General features: G+C 41.3%; 1 protein-coding gene across 2 annotated transcripts; it reads left to right on the top strand.

The window, feature by feature from the left end:
• The first annotated feature begins 395 nt into the window (after window positions 1-395).
• On the top strand, window positions 396-12,861 carry LEO1 (LEO1 homolog, Paf1/RNA polymerase II complex component). Of its 2 annotated transcripts, none has more exons than XM_055717254.1 (12): window positions 396-530; window positions 1,501-2,226; window positions 2,487-2,591; window positions 3,247-3,341; window positions 4,590-4,735; window positions 6,130-6,214; window positions 6,552-6,646; window positions 6,931-7,065; window positions 7,669-7,804; window positions 8,115-8,301; window positions 8,570-8,667; window positions 12,584-12,861. In XM_055717254.1, the coding sequence occupies exons 1-12, from the start codon at window positions 473-475 to the stop codon at window positions 12,686-12,688; spliced, it is 1,971 nt and encodes a 656-aa protein (XP_055573229.1). In that variant the 5' UTR covers window positions 396-472; the 3' UTR covers window positions 12,689-12,861. The 2 variants fall into 2 exon arrangements, with proteins under 2 accessions (XP_055573229.1, XP_055573230.1); XM_055717255.1 differs by having other exon boundaries at window positions 411-530; window positions 8,570-8,666; window positions 12,587-12,656.
• Window positions 12,862-16,470: the final 3,609 nt, after the last annotated feature.

Below are 16,470 nucleotides of genomic sequence, written 5' to 3' on the forward strand. Positions count from 1 at the left end.
CCTATCAGCACTACACGCTGCCGGATTGTAAACGCGTCTGGCAAGGTTGAAGTACCGTGCTCAGCTGGGGGCTTGGGCCTTCTTTCAAAAAAAAAAAAGTCCAAGCAGCAGGCGCGCTTGCTTACGGCTCCCCCGGGCCTTCCTGGCAGAGCGATCCTTGTTCAGCGGGAACGGGAACGGCTGGCTGGGGGGGCTGTGGCTGGCAGCCGGCACCTGCCCGGAGCCCCCACGCCGGGGCAGGCTGCGAGCGGGCGCCGGGCGCCACGTCCGCCCCCGCCGTTCCCCTCAGCGCCGCCGGCCGCCTCAGCAACCGGTTCCCGCCTCCTCAGGGCGCGCGCAGCCGCCCGTGACGGCGGTGAGGCGTAGCCCCTTTAAGGGGCGGGGCCCCGCGGCGCCCTGTAGTGGCGTCACTGCGCGGCGGCGGGCGCGGGGCCCTTGTGCGGCGGTGGCGGGGCCGCTGTGTCCGCTCGCCATGGCCGACATGGAGGACCTCTTCGGCAGCGACGCCGAGTCGGGGGCCGAGCAGAAAGGTGCGGGCGCCGCGCTCCCTTTCCCCCCCAGCTCGGTGGCGCCCGGCGCGGCCCGCTCCGCTCCTCTCAGCCGCGGCGGGCGGGGTCAGCGCTCGGCCCCCCGCGCCCTGCCCGGGCCGACGCGAGGGAACCCGGCGGCTGTGGGCGCCCTCCCTCGGGAGCGCCCCGCTGCGCCACGGCTGGGGCTCTGTGCGCCCCCATACGGGGCGTCTGGGGCCGGGGGGGGGTCGGGGCCCGGCGGTGCGGGAGGGGGGGGCGGGTGAGCGCTGCCCGCAGCCCCCGGCTGAGCGCGGCACGTTTAACCGTGGGCCGGCTCGGAGCCGGTTGCAGCCGGGACGGTAACGCAAGGCGTGTTGCCTCTTTGCCTCCCGCTGCCTGGAAAAGTTTCAGTCGTTGTCGGCATCTAAAGGAAAATAAGCGAATGCCTCCTGACTGGAGTCGTTTATATGCTCTTCAAACGCTCGCCAAATTTCTGTAAATTATTTTCCAAGGCAGATGTGCCTTTTTTTTTTTTATTATTCCTGCTGGGAACGGCACTCCCCAGCCTCAGTTCGAGGGCACACCAGATAGCTGGCCTGGGTTAGAGGCTCTAGACTGTAGGGTCTCACAAGCCATACGTATGTATTTACGTATTTTAAGCCCTTGCTAGTTCAAATTGTATTTACCTTTGTGTTGTTGTTTGGGTTTTTTTGTACAACTTCAGAATCTTACATAACAGGTTGTGTTTGAAACTTCGTGGCGTCCATCAATTTTCATTGTGTCTTTCACTGGCTGTGCCTTTATGAGTAGACATTTTATTTTATTGTTCTAGGTAACTTCTGTAGGTTTACAGTTCTCTGTAGGCTCTCTTTCTGGGTTTTGGGGTTGCTTTGATTTTTTTGGATTTTTTTTTTTTAAGCAATGATCATCACATTACGTGCATCTTTGTAGGGACATCTTAACTCTTGGAAGGGTGGTGTTTGTTTTGCAGATTCCGATTCTGGATCTGAATCTGATTCTGATCAGGAGAATGCTGGCTCTGGTAGTAACGCTTCTGGAAGCGACAGTGACCAGGATGATGACAGAGAGGCAATAAAACCTAGTAATAAGGAGTTATTTGGAGATGATAGTGAGGATGAAGGGGCATCCCATCACACTGGGAGTGACAACCACTCTGAAAGATCCTACAATCACTCTGAAGCTTCGGGACATTCGGAGCATGAAGATAATGACCAGTCAGATGTGGACCAGCACAGTGTTTCAGAAGCTGCTCATGATGATGAGGAGGATGATCGTGGGCATGGGTCAGATGAAGGTAGTCATCATTCAGAGGGAGATGGTTCTGAGAAAGCGCATTCAGAGGATGAGAAGTGGGGCAAGGAGGACAAAAGTGATCAGTCAGACGATGAGGAGAGACAGCAGAACTCTGATGATGAGGAGAGACAGCAGAACTCTGATGATGAGGAGAAAGTGCAGAATTCTGATGAAGATGAAAGGCCACAGGTATCTGACGATGAGGAAAGACTCCAGAACTCAGACGAGGAGAAAATGCAGAACTCCGATGATGAGGAGAGGCCGCAGGTGTCGGATGAGGAGAAGATGCAGAACTCGGATGATGATGAAAGGGCCCAGCATTCTGACGAGGAGAAGATGCAGAACTCGGATGATGAGGAGAGGGCCCAGCACTCTGATGAGGAGGACCAAGAGCATAAATCTGGTAGGACTGAGTATGGTAGTAATGATTTGCGTCTGGTTTGATTTCTCTTAACTCTTTTATTTATATTGGCCTGGAAAGATTCAAACTTCAGTGTGAAGGCATTAATCACATAGTTTTCAGCAGTAGTCATCTCGGTAATTTTTTTCATGCAGCACTTTTAAAATTCCTTTTCATCTGAATCAACTTACTAATAAAAAGGAATTTTAAAATAGGTGGAACAAAATTTTTAACTTACTGAGTATAATTATGCTCCTTACTAGAGTCTGCAAGGGGCAGCGATAGTGAAGATGAAGTTCTGCGAATGAAACGAAAGAAACCGATTGCATCAGATTCGGAAGTGGACAGTGATACAGAAGCACAGAAAGGTAAATGGTGGGGTTTTCGTTCATTTAATCCTCACCTTAAGCGCACCGTTCATCTGCTACAGAACTCGGTAAAATTGATAGTGCTTGCTGTACAGTGCATGGAAGTCTGTAGTGCTATGGAGATAACAAAACAGCACAGCAAGTCTCCTTCATGTGAAACAGCACTTGCCTGTTCCTCTCATGTTTTTACTGAAAGATGTTAAGAAATGGTGGCTCCAGTCAGAGCAGCCCAGAGAACCTGTACTGGGTTTTGTGATGTTTCGCTGGCTGAGGAAGAGGTGTTTTCATCTGAGAAGCAAACCCTCCAAAATGTGTAATGAAGTTCCTGTTTACAGATATTTAAGTTGTTTACTTGAAGTAAAGGATGATCTTATACTCTTAATTCTTCTCTTGCCATTTTTCAACTAGATTCTGGTATTTGATAGACCCTTTCCAAGAAAACAAAGCTTAAAAATAAGGATATAGAATAAGGATAAGAAAATAATGTGTGCTTCATAAACATTAGCATTTTTTAACCTTTGTAGGTGATTTTTAGTGGTAATAGAAGTGAAGAATGTCTTGACCTTTTTTTTTTTTTTCTATGAATGTGCTTGCATGTAGGGGTGTGTGCATGCATGTATACCTGTGTTTTAAAATAGTAATTTTTCTGCTCAAGAGCACGCAGATGTCATGGATCTGTTTGGAGGTGCAGATGACATTTCCTCAGGGAGTGATGGAGAAGACAAGCCACCAACTCCAGGACAGCCCATTGTGAGTAGACTTGTCTTTTGGAATAATTAACATGCCGTTCCACTCTGAAATGTAGAACGCTGATTGAGTTTGATAATATTTTAATTAAAAAAAAAAAGTAAGGGCATTAAGTAAACATTACAGATAATTTTGCCGTAGCTAAAAGAATTATTAAAGTTTTATACATAGCAATATCAGGTGGATTCATTTATCTGCCTTCCCACATCCCTGCTCCGCTTCTTGTACTTGAAAGAAATACAATGAGTAACCTTGATTGCAGTTAATTAAAATACTAGTTCATAGCTGTCTTTGGTACCTTATTACAGCTCTTTGACAAATCTTTTCATTTTGAGTCTTGATGATAATATATAAATTATTATGTTTTAATCTGGGAAAAGTTGTCTCCCATTTACTCTGCAGTGCTTACCTGAAAACTGTATCTCAGCTCCTCTGCTGTTTCCTTACTGTGTTTGGTCTCTTGAGTTTGCACAGGTATTTGAAATAACCTTAAATGGCATATGGAAATGCTGAATTGAGTTGCTTTCACTGAAAATGTGCAAGTTCCTCTACCCAGAGCTTCCTGATCTGTCTCTGTGCATATGGGTGACATTTCTTTAGGCAAAATTGTCCTTGTTTCATCTGAGATAGAATTAATTTTCTTTTCAGTGGCTGGTACAATGCTGTGTTTTGGATTTAGTAAGAGAATAATATTGCTAACACACTGATGTTGTCAGTTTTTGCTGGGTAATGTTTATGCTAAGTCAAGGGCTTTTCAGTTTCTTAGGCCCTGCCAGTGAGGGGGGCCTGGGAAACTGGGAGGGGACACAGCCAGGCCATCTGACCCAAACTAGCCGGAGGGATATTACATACCATAGAACATCACGCTCGGTATATAAACTGGGGCGGGGCTGTTGGCTGGGGCTGCTGATCACTGCTCGGGGGCTGACTGGGCATCAGTCAATGAGTGGTGAGCATATGTATTGCGCATAACTTGGGTTTTATTCCCCTCTCTCCTTTTCATTACAATTGTTATTATTTTATTTTATTTCAATTTTTAAATTGTTCTTCACTCAACCCATGGATTTTACTTTTATCCTGATTCTTTTCCCAGTCCTGCTGGGGGCCAGGGGGAGTCAACAAGCTGCTGTGTGGTACTTAGTTGCTTGCCAGCTGGGGTTAAACCACGAGAAAAATTTAACTGCTTGTTAGAGCAACATTAGCTAGACAGACTTTTTTCACTTATACTCATACTCTCCTTTTTTTCATTAGGATGAGAATGGACTGAGTCAAGAACAGCAGGAAGAAGAGCCTATTCCAGAGACTAGAATTGAGGTAGAAATACCAAAAGTAAACACAGACTTGGGTAATGATTTGTATTTTGTGAAGCTGCCGAACTTCCTTAGTGTGGAGCCCAGGTAATTGCACATTAAATACATGATTGATAAGGTTTTTTAGTGTTTCCCCTATATTGCTTTGGTTTTAGTAACACAAATACATTGGCCATATTTAAAATGTCTGACATTAAGATGCACACTTTTAGTTATCATCAGTCAGTAGTAATATCTATCGTTGTTATAAAGTGCTGAGAATTTTTCTTGTGAGCTTCGGTTTCAGCTCGATTGAATAACTATTTGTTTTCAAAAAACAGACAAAAATATGGTTTAATTGAAAGCATGTGCTATCAGTTGAATTTTAAATAGAGGCTCAGGCTCAGAGGTGTGAAAGCCAAATACACAAGATCTTTATGCACTTTTGAGTGATAAAAACATCATTTTGAATTTCAGAATAAGCCCTTTTTTATTTGTTTGTGCTAAATGTACTAACTATGAAGGGGCTGATTATTCATTTTGCTGTTTACCTATTCCAAGCTAAAGAATTTTTCAGGAACTCATAAGGAGAAACAAAATAAATTATTAGAATTGTTTGCGATGTTGGGTTTGGTGCTTATGCCCACCTTCAGCACTTCTAGCAAACTGCAGTTAAATCCATCTCTTTTTGTTAAGCAACTTTATTGCATTGTTTAATAGGTGGCTTGTTAGCTGGCAATGTAGCATTGATTCTGTTAGACATTGATTAAATCATTCTTCCTGGCTTTCGTGCTAGACACTGATTCAGGAGAGAACTGTTAAGCATCTGGCTAGTGGCTGTAATCAGTGAGAGAAGTCTGTGGGTCAGACAGGCCTGAAAATAGAATTTGCAGTAGCAGGGGCTGTTTATCACTACTTCCCCTTGCAGCAGCCTGGAAGCTGTTAGGAAGGAAGCTAGTGTATGGCATTCCCCCACTCACTCCCACCCCACTTGTCAGGTTTTTTTGAAGGAAAAGAAGACAATATGTCATCTTCCTTTCCCTTTGGTTCGTTTTGAGATTCAAATAAAAAAAATTACAAAGATTGTGCTCTTAGAAAATCCCTAATTCACCACATCTATAAGATGGGGGTTTTCTTTTTATTTTCTCTGTATAGTATCGTATATATTTTGTTCCAGACTTAACCCTGACCTCATCATCCTGATACTAAGGAAACAGTATTTTGTGAGGCAAACTTGCTTGCTTTAGCTAGAGTAATTTATAGGGTCTGAAGTGGTGGCTGTAATTGATGGTAGTGAAGACATTTGCGTAGGCCTCCTGTGGTGTGGAATCAATGCAGTAAATTGCATGACTGCAGAAGTGGAGGTCTCACTCACAGCTGCAGTGCCTGTTGTGTACAGCGTATAATTTCAACCTTTCAAGCACCTGTTACTTTGTACAACTCTAGAATAGTCTGGATTGATTTTTAGAAGAATAAAGACTGTATTATATAATTTATTGCAGACCTTTCGATCCTCAGTATTATGAAGATGAATTTGAAGATGAGGAGATGCTTGATGAAGAGGGTAGAACTAGGTTAAAACTCAAGGTATAATGTTAATTTCCCTTTTCTCTTTTATACTCACCGAGCCACATTTCTTCAAAGTGAGCTTCAGGTGTTTTAAGTTATGGTTCAGATTATGAAAGTGTGGACCAGTTCAGCACTGAGGAAAGTTGATCCATTTTAGTAGTAAATTTAGAAAAAACTTGACAGCTTTATTTCACCTATAAAAGCAATACCTTTCACTTTAATTTCTCTGCATCATGCAGCAAATTATCTAGCCTTTCTAATTGTAATTCTTGACCCATATAGAGTATATTTTATCATGGTATTCCCTACTATGAGTTAGAAACTAAGTGTTCTGATTTTTTTTTTTCCCCCACAGGTAGAAAACACAATACGGTGGCGGATGCGACGAGATGAGGAAGGGAATGAGATCAGAGAAAGTAATGCGCGGATAGTCAAGTGGTCAGACGGAAGGTTAGTTTGGACTTTTTGCTGTTGAAAGAATACAGTTGTTCTTACAGTGAAGTGCAGTGGTGCGCAAAATTGGAAGGTCAACAAACTTTGATGTCAGTTCTGCACAGCAGAAATTAGTTTAGCCTCAGTGCTTTGAAAATTTTACGCTCTGCTTAGTTTGGATTGAAATATGATTATTGGCTGTATATAAAAAGGAAACATGAAGGCTTTCTGCGTTCAGAAATGAGGCAAAAAATAGACTGTAGTGGCTTTATCAAATAACTGATATATGAATCTCTTTTAAGCATGTCTCTCCACTTGGGCAATGAGGTCTTTGATGTGTACAAGGCGCCACTACAGGGAGATCACAACCATCTGTTTATCAGACAAGGGACAGGTCTGCAAGGACAGGCTGTTTTCAAGACGAAGTTAACCTTCAGGTAAACATGCTATTCTGTCTCAAATGTTGAAACTACTTTTGCAATTAAGTATTGTAACTAGTATATAAAGACTAGAGATACCAGTTCATAAATAAGCCTTCAATGCTTAACTGTTTAGTAAGAATACACTGTTTTCCAAAGTCAGTCTTTTGGTAACATTTGTCCTAAATTCGGTGTCCCAGTTTGAAAGGTTAACGTGCCATTCACTGCAGTATGTGGGCTACGTGTATTTTTTAATATCTATTTTAATTTGCATTTTTAAGCGCAAGTCCTTGTCTGAATCAGAAAGAATATTAATATTCCCTGAAATTAAACCTTTCTTCTGATACATGGTTGCTGTCAAGGTGATGACTTCATCTTGGGCTATTGATGTAAAATAAGAGGATGATTATTTGGGCTGGTAATGGACTGCAGATGGTTTACTGAGAGAGGAATTGATGTCTCCAGTAGCTGTTACAATGCACATAAATAAATAAAAGGATGACGCTTTTACTTTGGTGCAGATGAATCTTCGAAATTTTAAGTGTGCTGGCCCTACCATTGTCCTTCAAAAATGGATGTGTTCCTTGTAGAAGTATTTAACCCATAACAATTTTTTGACAGGCCACACTCTACGGACAGTGCCACTCACAGGAAGATGACTCTGTCTCTGGCAGACAGATGTTCAAAGACCCAGAAAATTCGTATTTTGCCAATGGCAGGTCGTGATCCAGAGTCTCAGCGCACAGAAATGATTAAGGTATTGTGGTATGGAACTCCCTTACCTGCTGATTTGATCTAGAAAATCACAACTGTCATTTAGCTGAACATTTCAGAACACTTTATGACTTCATGAAAAACAGAGTGTATTTTGGAGTTATAGACAAGAGTTGTTAGCCATGGATGATGCAGTTTGCTTAACCTTACAGACTGCAGAAAAATCAGAATGTGTGCAGTCTTTACACTGCTGTGAAGTTATTTCAAAAGTTACAGTAGAATACAAGGTGCTCTTGAGCTGGTTTGGGGTTTTTTCCCCTCAATCTTTATATATTGATTCTTTCTTTGGACAGAAAGAAGAGGAGAGATTAAGAGCCTCCATTCGAAGAGAATCTCAACAGCGAAGAATGCGGGAGAAGCAGCATCAGCGTGGTCTGAGTGCAAATTATTTAGAACCCGATCGCTATGATGAAGAGGATGAGGGAGATGATGCAATCAGTCTAGCAGCTATCAAAAACAGATACAAAGGTGGCATCAGAGGTAATAATAAACCTTAAGAGCACGTAAGCAGGGCCTGTGTGATTTAGATGGATTAATTCCAGAGGAGAGTCCTGATAAAGTTGTATTTTGCCAGTTTATTTGATACCTGAGGAGACATGAATTCAGTTCATATAAGTATTCTGTTCATTTGGGGGTTAGATTCTGCCAGCTTTTTGTGGGGCTAAATGTAAGAGATTTATTTTTAATACTCCTTCATCACCAATTTCAGATTAAAGGTAAATATTTGTCTTTCCTTTTTTCTCTGTAGAGGAACGTGCTAGAATCTACTCTTCTGACAGTGATGAAGGCTCAGATGAAGATAAAACGCAAAGACTACTCAAGGCAAAGAAACTTACTAGTGATGAGGTAAGAAAAGAATTTTGTTCTTAAGCTACTTATTTTCAGTCCGGAACATTTACTGCACTAGATCTAGTTCTTAAAGCTGAGACTTTTACAGTTTCACTTATGCGGTGTTGAATGTATTATTTGATTTGGCGCGCTTTCCATGGTAATTATTCACCAATTTCTTATACACTGCATTAGTTCATAGACCAGAGCAATTACCAAAGGAGGTCACTATTTTTATTGCTGATTTAAAGATGGAAAAAAATATGCAAAGTTATGTAAAATTATTTTACCAAAATTATGCAATGAGTAAGAAGACTTGATACCAGAATCCTAGTGCAGTGTTGTCTCCTACCCTACGTGGTCCTTTCTTGCTTATTATGGAAATAGCAAAAGCATTTTCACGTAGTATTTCTGCTATTTTTAAACAGAATAGTTAAAAAATAGTATTAAAAGTAGTTAGTGTGTTGCTAAATAGACATTATCCATCACCTAAGTATCATCCTAAACATCTAGGCCATGATCAATTTAACTATTAGCTGCAGCAGTAGAGCTGTTTCCTCATCTAAAATTGTGTTTTATTGGTTTGTAATCTGTCACTGCTGGGTATAAGCAAATGAATCTTTGTGCATATCATGTCTTGAGGTTTAGTTTGTTTCAAGAAATGTCACTTCTAATACTGATACAGCACTGCAGTGTAATGCTTCTCAAAATTGACAGATACCGTTTCTGAAATTAAAACTTAACTGTTTTCACCCAGCGGTGGAAGTGGAAACAGGAAGTATACGGACTGTGTCCTGTATCAGCTGCCTGTGTCGTCTGTTTTCCTGACTCTTGCTCCTCATTGTAAAACGCTTCTGAGGTGGAGAGCCATAGGGTGTTTACTGTGTACCTTGGGAGGCTGGAAGAAGAGGGAGTTTTGGAATTCATGACAAATGGCAATTGGCACTGGGCTTTGTGGCTTCCCACTGCCCCGTTCAAGAGAGAATTGGGTTGGGTCATGTGTTTGGCCTCCTTGGTTTTGGTAGCCCACGAGTTTGCTTGCTTTCAGACATCACCACTTCTCCATTGCTGTCATCTTCTGTTGATTAGTGGAGCGCAGCCCTGAGCTGCAGCTGTGCTTGCGTTTTTTCTCAAGCCAAACATGGCTTGGGAGTGGTAGTTTGGACACACCTGAGCTCTGCTGATAGTCACCTTCACTTATGTAGCAGAATAATAAATACAAACTAACTTAGCTTAATAAATGTTCTTACTACTACCTTGTAAGTTATGAGAGATGTTTTTACACTGGCATGCTAGTTTGATTATAATCTTCCTGTCCTGTTTCACTGTGAACTATATTTAAAAGTTTATGCGTAGAATATCATGCAGAAGTTTGGAAAAGCAAGTCTGAGTAGCTCTGTGTAAGCTTATGGAATATTTTTTAAAGCTTTATGTCACCATTTCCTTTAAGAGATTATTTTAACTGTTTAAATTATTTCAACTATTGCCCTAAGATTTCTTTCAGTTGATTTCCTGCAGTCATATCTAGTGTGCTACTCTAATAGCTGGTGAAGTGCCTGGAATCTTCTTGAATTTTAGAGGCTTCCGTGATAAAACATCCTTTTCTTCTTAAAAGAGTAGTTTTGCAGCGTAGCTCATTATGTGTCCTTCTATTGAATGAATGCCCGTCAGAATTCCATAAGCAGAGCTGCTGAAATTCCAAACTTGTGTTTAAATGACCGATAGAGGACCTAGTTCTCAGTATGACACATAACCTCTATACTGTAAGAAATACTGATTTTTGAAGGAGTAAGTTTGCTTTCATTTGCGTTTCTATATTGTGCTTCCTGCAAACATCTGGGGAGGCACAGCTAATTTCCCAGCCTTTTGGATGCTTGCTGCATTCTGAATGCACATTGCTGCTGCTGACACTGCTCTTCTGACACTGCCAGCTGAGTATTTGCACTAAGAGGCATTGTAATATGAGGCAGGAGTAAAAATTAGTTTTTCTTTTAAAGACATAGATTCTGGCTTTTTATTATACGTTGAGGACAGTCTAATATTTCAGAAAATACGACAGTAATCCTGGAGACAGCCATAGTGAGGCACGTAGACAAAACTGTAGTTTTATGAACTCTTCGTGTTTGTTGGTAAAGATTTGTTTATTTGTAAGACACTACTGGTTGCTGGTTCGTGATACGGCAGTGTCAGGATTTTGCAATTCCGGTCTCTCAGAAGAAAAGGTCTAGTCAACAGCATTTCTCTGCCGCTCGAGGAACAATAGCCTCCATTTTAAAATTATATGGCTTAAAGGTAATACTGCCATCAGGGCCACGGAGGGGTGCTGCAGTATTACAAAAAAGCCCAGTGATGCCTAACCGCTTACTTTCAGTCCCCCCATAGGAAGTATGGCATCTGTAATATGGATCTGCATATGTGAAACACGGACTTCATTGTACACAGGCGTGCGTTTGTGTGCCATCAGTCAACAACACAACATAAATCTTTGTCCCAATAACAATATGTTACCATTACTGAAAACGTCAGTCTATTATTAGCACACTGTAGCACACCGCATTGCACATAGTTTTACTGTTACTGTAGGTAATGGGGATGTTCTGCTAAACAGGAAGATGAATCATTTAACGATAGCCCTGCTAGATTACGGGAGATTGCTTGTTCTGAGGAAGAAGCTATCATTGAGATTCCCACCCCTACTAATTTCTGGTTTCCATGTTTAGAATTTCTTCCTAACTTGAGATGCTCGCTGTACTAACTAATATGTCAATGTAGAATCCGATGCTTTGAATAAAAACCTACTCATTAGACTTCTGAAACTCTTAATAATTCGTGAACATCCTGAAACTAAACTCTGAAAATTTGCTGCTTCTTAAAACCCAAATGTGTTGCTTTAAAAAAAATAAATAATCTGAACCCACAACCCTTCCCCCCCAAAAACAAATCCAACAAATGGAAGAAAGGATGAAATTACTTAGGCCTCGAGGGTATTTTTAAAGATACTCTTCTTTTTAAATAATAATTGACAGCTTGTTCTTCATGTCAGAATTGATGAGTTTTGCGTTAACAACTAGTGATTTGTAGTGTGATTAAATATTTTCAGAGCGTTTTGATTTAAAATGCTGTTTGGAAAGATAATTTAAACCGAACTGGTGTAAATGCACATGGAATAGACATCCACGTGTTGACTCTATATGTAGGTGCTAAAAAATGGGCATCCAGCCTATAAAAATCATTATGGTGTTGCTTGCAAACAGGTAATTAACTCAGCGGCTTGAGTTCCTTTGACCATCTCTTTGAAACCTCCTGAACAAATAAACTGTGGTGTTAAGTCTTAGTACTAGTGGTTTCTCATCAGTCTTTTTCCTTTATGCCGGAGAGTGGTTTAGTTTGGTTTGTTTTTTTAAATGAACGAACAAACAAAATACCTACCCGCTTACTGAATTTCTTTGTTGCTTCAGTAGCTCTAGTTTAGGGTGTCAGTAGTCTGAAGACTTAGCAGAGCTGCAAGGCTGCCTGAAGGGAAAGCTGCTGCATGGTGAAGATTTCTCTGCAAATTCTAGGAATTATGTGTGCTCATAAGAGTTGCTGAGGATGATATTGCACATGCCATAAATCCAGATTATGACATAAATTACTTTCATGCCTTAGTTCAGTTTGAAGCAGATATGGTTGCACGTTCATTGAGGTGAGTGGAGCTGCAGCTGTGTTACAGACCCTCTCAGGCTGGGGTTTGAGACTGCTGGCAATGTTGACTGAACTTAAAGTGCAGATACATAAGCAGTCCTGCATCACAGGAGCACAAAATGGGACAAGTAGAACTAGTAATTTTGCTTTTCTTACCAGAAAGACTTGGAGGTCTTGTTGTTGTTCTTCTGAGTTTTTTACTTTACCTTGAAGTATGTTGGTTTATTTTTGTCCTTTTTTTGCCTTTAAGGAGGGTGAACCTTCTGGAAAGAGAAAAGCAGAGGATGATGACAAAGCAAGTAAGAAGCATAAGAAATATGTGATCAGCGATGAAGAAGAAGATGACGATGATTAATACTAAGGAAGTACAAAAGTTGATTTTTTTTTATATATATATTTATATATATATTGTACAGTTCTCTTAGAGCAAAAATGTAAGTAACCATAATGGGGTTATTTTGATAAAGAAAAATTCCATTGAAGTCTGCATTTCTGGTGTGAATAAAGTTTTTTTTTGACTTCCTTTTACTTCTTAAGATTTTTCTTACTGCAGCAACTGTTGCACCAGGGATCATCACAGTGCCATTTTTTTATCTTGCACAGTACATTTCAGTTTTGAGAACTGTAGCAACTAGTTATCCAAGTGGATTAATGAGTGATTTTTACCAAGTTCATTAGGAGAAACCATTCTAATCTTTATAGAATGCTTAAATGATATTTGACTGGCAAGGGTATGGCGGTTTAGCGTAACAGTATGGAAGAGCTGGAAGAACATACAAGTGGTATACAGTTCTGGGGTTTTTTGGATTTTCCTTATTTCCTGATGACTGTGGACTGTACATTACTATGCTGGTATATTTTGATGACTGAAAGTATTTATCATGTTTGAGTAAACTGAAGTTCCTGCAGTTAGAACAGTTAAGTGATTGCATAAGACATTTATTTTTCATGCATTGAAGCCTAGAATGAAGATCGACATCTTGCCCGAGTGTTAATAACAACAGTAATAATTATTATTGGCACATGCTAGTGATGTAAATGTCAGAGGAAAAGCACTTATTTAAAACAAAACTCAGGCATTTCTGCCAGCAGAGATGAAAGTCTCCTTTAAAAGGTGAGATGAACCACAATGCAAAAATAGGTGGTTTATAATGCTATATAATCCTTATGGTGCTATTTCCTGTTGTTCCTGGTTGGGTTTGTGTGTAGGTTTGTTTAGCTGGGAAGTCACTGGAGAATGTTCTGGACAGAATCATTGCTGCTTTGCCACTGATTCTGAACACCTTATTTGATGATGCAATACCAGTTGTAAAGTGGAGAAAGGCTAGAAGAAATACCTGAACTTTTCCACGCTTTGTTTCCAGCATGAAGTATCCCTTGTGTAGTTTCTCTCACTGGTGAGAGAACATTCAGATGTTATCTGTGTTGCTTTTTTAACTGACTTTTCACACAGTCCTACAGTTTGGATGCGACTAACAGAAGAGAACAGAACTACCTTAATGCTACTTTAAACGAAACCATTGACTGATGCTGTGAAAAGATTATGATGTGGATTTGTGTTACCTAAGGCGAAATAAAGTAGCTGATAGTTACGTGAGAAGGACTGTTACCCCATCTCTCTCCTGCCCAGCTGAATTCTGCTTTTTTATAAAACAGCAGAAGGGTGCAAGTGCCTCATAGTGAGCACTTTGCTCTCATGCCATTCCCTGGTTCTTTGAGATACAGCTTTCAACCTGGACATCTTGCTTTTGTCATCTTTAATTAGGCTAGTAGCTTGTCAAAATACTCCACCTCCCTTTCTCCTGCCTGGAAGGTACGGGACGTGTTGTAGCTGCAGCGGGACGGAGCTCTCTGCATGTGTTAATGTATTCTGCTGAGCAGCTGACTGCAGGGTAGACATTTGCACGTATGAAAACAAAGTGAAAAATTTCAACTCGGAAATCTGCCTGAGAACCTGTGAGTTCTTGTGCCTCTATAATGTGCAGATAAAACTTTTTTCCATCTGTTGGAATTTTGACCCTGTAATCCTCTTAGTTTAGACCTCTGCAGGGAGCCTGGTTCCTTATTTGAGGTTACCTGCTTTCCATTTGTAACCTTCTCGGGCAGGAAGACGCCAGCTGTTTAGAAAGGGACTCATTCTGTATGGATGCAACGTGCTGTACATTTGTGTAACAGCCTCCCAGATACCTCTTAAACAACAAATTTGGCATATGGAAACACACCACCGTTTCACTGGTGATGCATTTGCTTTTCTGTCAGTTTAATTAACGTGTTGGCTATTTTTATTTTTCTAGATTCCTAAGAGTGAAAATGTTTTAATCACTTCCATAGGTTTGATGCTGAGTAAGCCTTTACTTGGTAAGTGGTCTGCTTTAGCTTCGAAAAATGAGTCTCTCTGTGGATTACAAAGATGAAAAGAAGTAATTTTTTACACTGTCATCTTTTGTAGATTGCTCTTTTAAAGTCTTATTTAAACGTGGAATTTTAGAAAGTGTTTTCTCATCTTAAATTGGTTTAACAATCATCTTGTAATTAAAGTCACTTGAATGAACTCAGCCTTACCCACAATATTTTTTTAGTTGTGAGCCTATTGTATAGTTTTATTTAACTTTATTTAACTCAAAGGCCGTTTTTGCTGTCCCTTTTCTTAGCTTCCAAGTCTGAAAGCGCTGCTTGGAATTGTTTCATTTTACCCAAATTAAAAATGTTAAGCCAAAGGAAAGGGAACGTGGATTGAACTGTGTTTACTTTTGTACTGACTGGTCAGAATACTTCTTCAAGAAAAATTTTTTGAAGAGCTGATACTAAGCTGTGTGAGTACTAGATTTTCTAGTGGCAGGATGTAGGATAAATTCTCTTGAAACAGTCACTGAAAACTGTGCTTGGCTACGTAGTTTTGCCATTTCAAGTATAACCTTCAATTGTATCCTGGTTTCCAGTGTTAACTTGGAGGTTTCGTTCTAGTAACTGGCAGCGTTTTCCACCAGCCGTTTTTCTCCATCCCAGCCATGCAGCTTGGCACAGCCTTCGTGTTGCAGCACAGCTGCCGGCCCGGGGAGCGCCCGCTGAAAGGGGCAGCCGCTCCTGCACTCCTTCCTCCTCAGAGCTGCAGGTTTGGTGATAACTAGCCCAGCTCAGTGAGGCAGCTTGCTAAACTGTCGGGACATTTCTTTTGCGCTGGTTCTTGCGTTCCCTGCCAGGCAGTGCCTGTGGAACTGCCCCGCTGGCCGTGGGAGCATCTGCGCCAGCGCAGCCAGTTGGCATTGTCCTGACTTGGGGGACATCAGGTGGGGGCGATTGCTTTGGCAGAGGTAAACATTGACTCGCTTGCTTTTGGGACGTTACCCTGGCCGTGCAGAGAGAAGTGAATGGTTTTCTACCAGTGTAGCTGCCTGGCCTGGCACATGGAGAAGTTGGCTGGGGGCAAGGGGAAGCGGAGGTGAAGCAGGACAGATCCTCTATAAGGCAGCACGACTTTAGCTCAGCTTTGATACAGAGCTGCAGCCTGAGGAATGTTAAACATGAGATGAAGTCATGGGCGTTTAGTTCTCAGCCAGCAGGCCCCGGGGTCCTCGGTGTCGGCCCGCTGTGGGGTGCTTTTGTTTAACAGCATTAGCTGCTAAAGCTCTCTGGGCGGTGTTGAATGTATAGAGATTGTTACATGGGAATTGTCGAGAAGATTATCTCTTTCTGATAAATGTGCTTTTAGGTTTTGCTGTAAGAGGTGCAGTGCCTTACATTTGTGAAACCTGGGTAGGCTGTTCCCATGCTCAGGATCTTGCCTGTGGCTTGACTTGGAAGTGCTTCTTGGAGAGCAAGAATGCCTGCTGCTGCCTGGTGATGCCCTTTGACTTGGGCTGGGGTTTTTTTAGTACTTGTCTGGACGACATGAGACTTGCAGAAAAGCTGCAAACTGGTATTGATTACTAGCTTGTATCTTTAATTGCTTTAAAACTCCTGGGCATTCTAAGGAATTCCATAACCTAAGTAGTTGAGAAGATAACATAAAATTAAGTAAACTTGTGCTGGAATGATTCTCTTAACACAAAGCCTTTTTATTTTAAATATATATATATTTTAAAAAAAGAATGCTTTGACAAGACTTTTGGTTTCTTGAGGTTTTTGGTGGTTGTTTTT

This window comes from Falco cherrug, chromosome 7, assembly GCF_023634085.1.
Source record: "Falco cherrug isolate bFalChe1 chromosome 7, bFalChe1.pri, whole genome shotgun sequence".
Classification (NCBI taxonomy): domain Eukaryota; kingdom Metazoa; phylum Chordata; class Aves; order Falconiformes; family Falconidae; genus Falco; species Falco cherrug.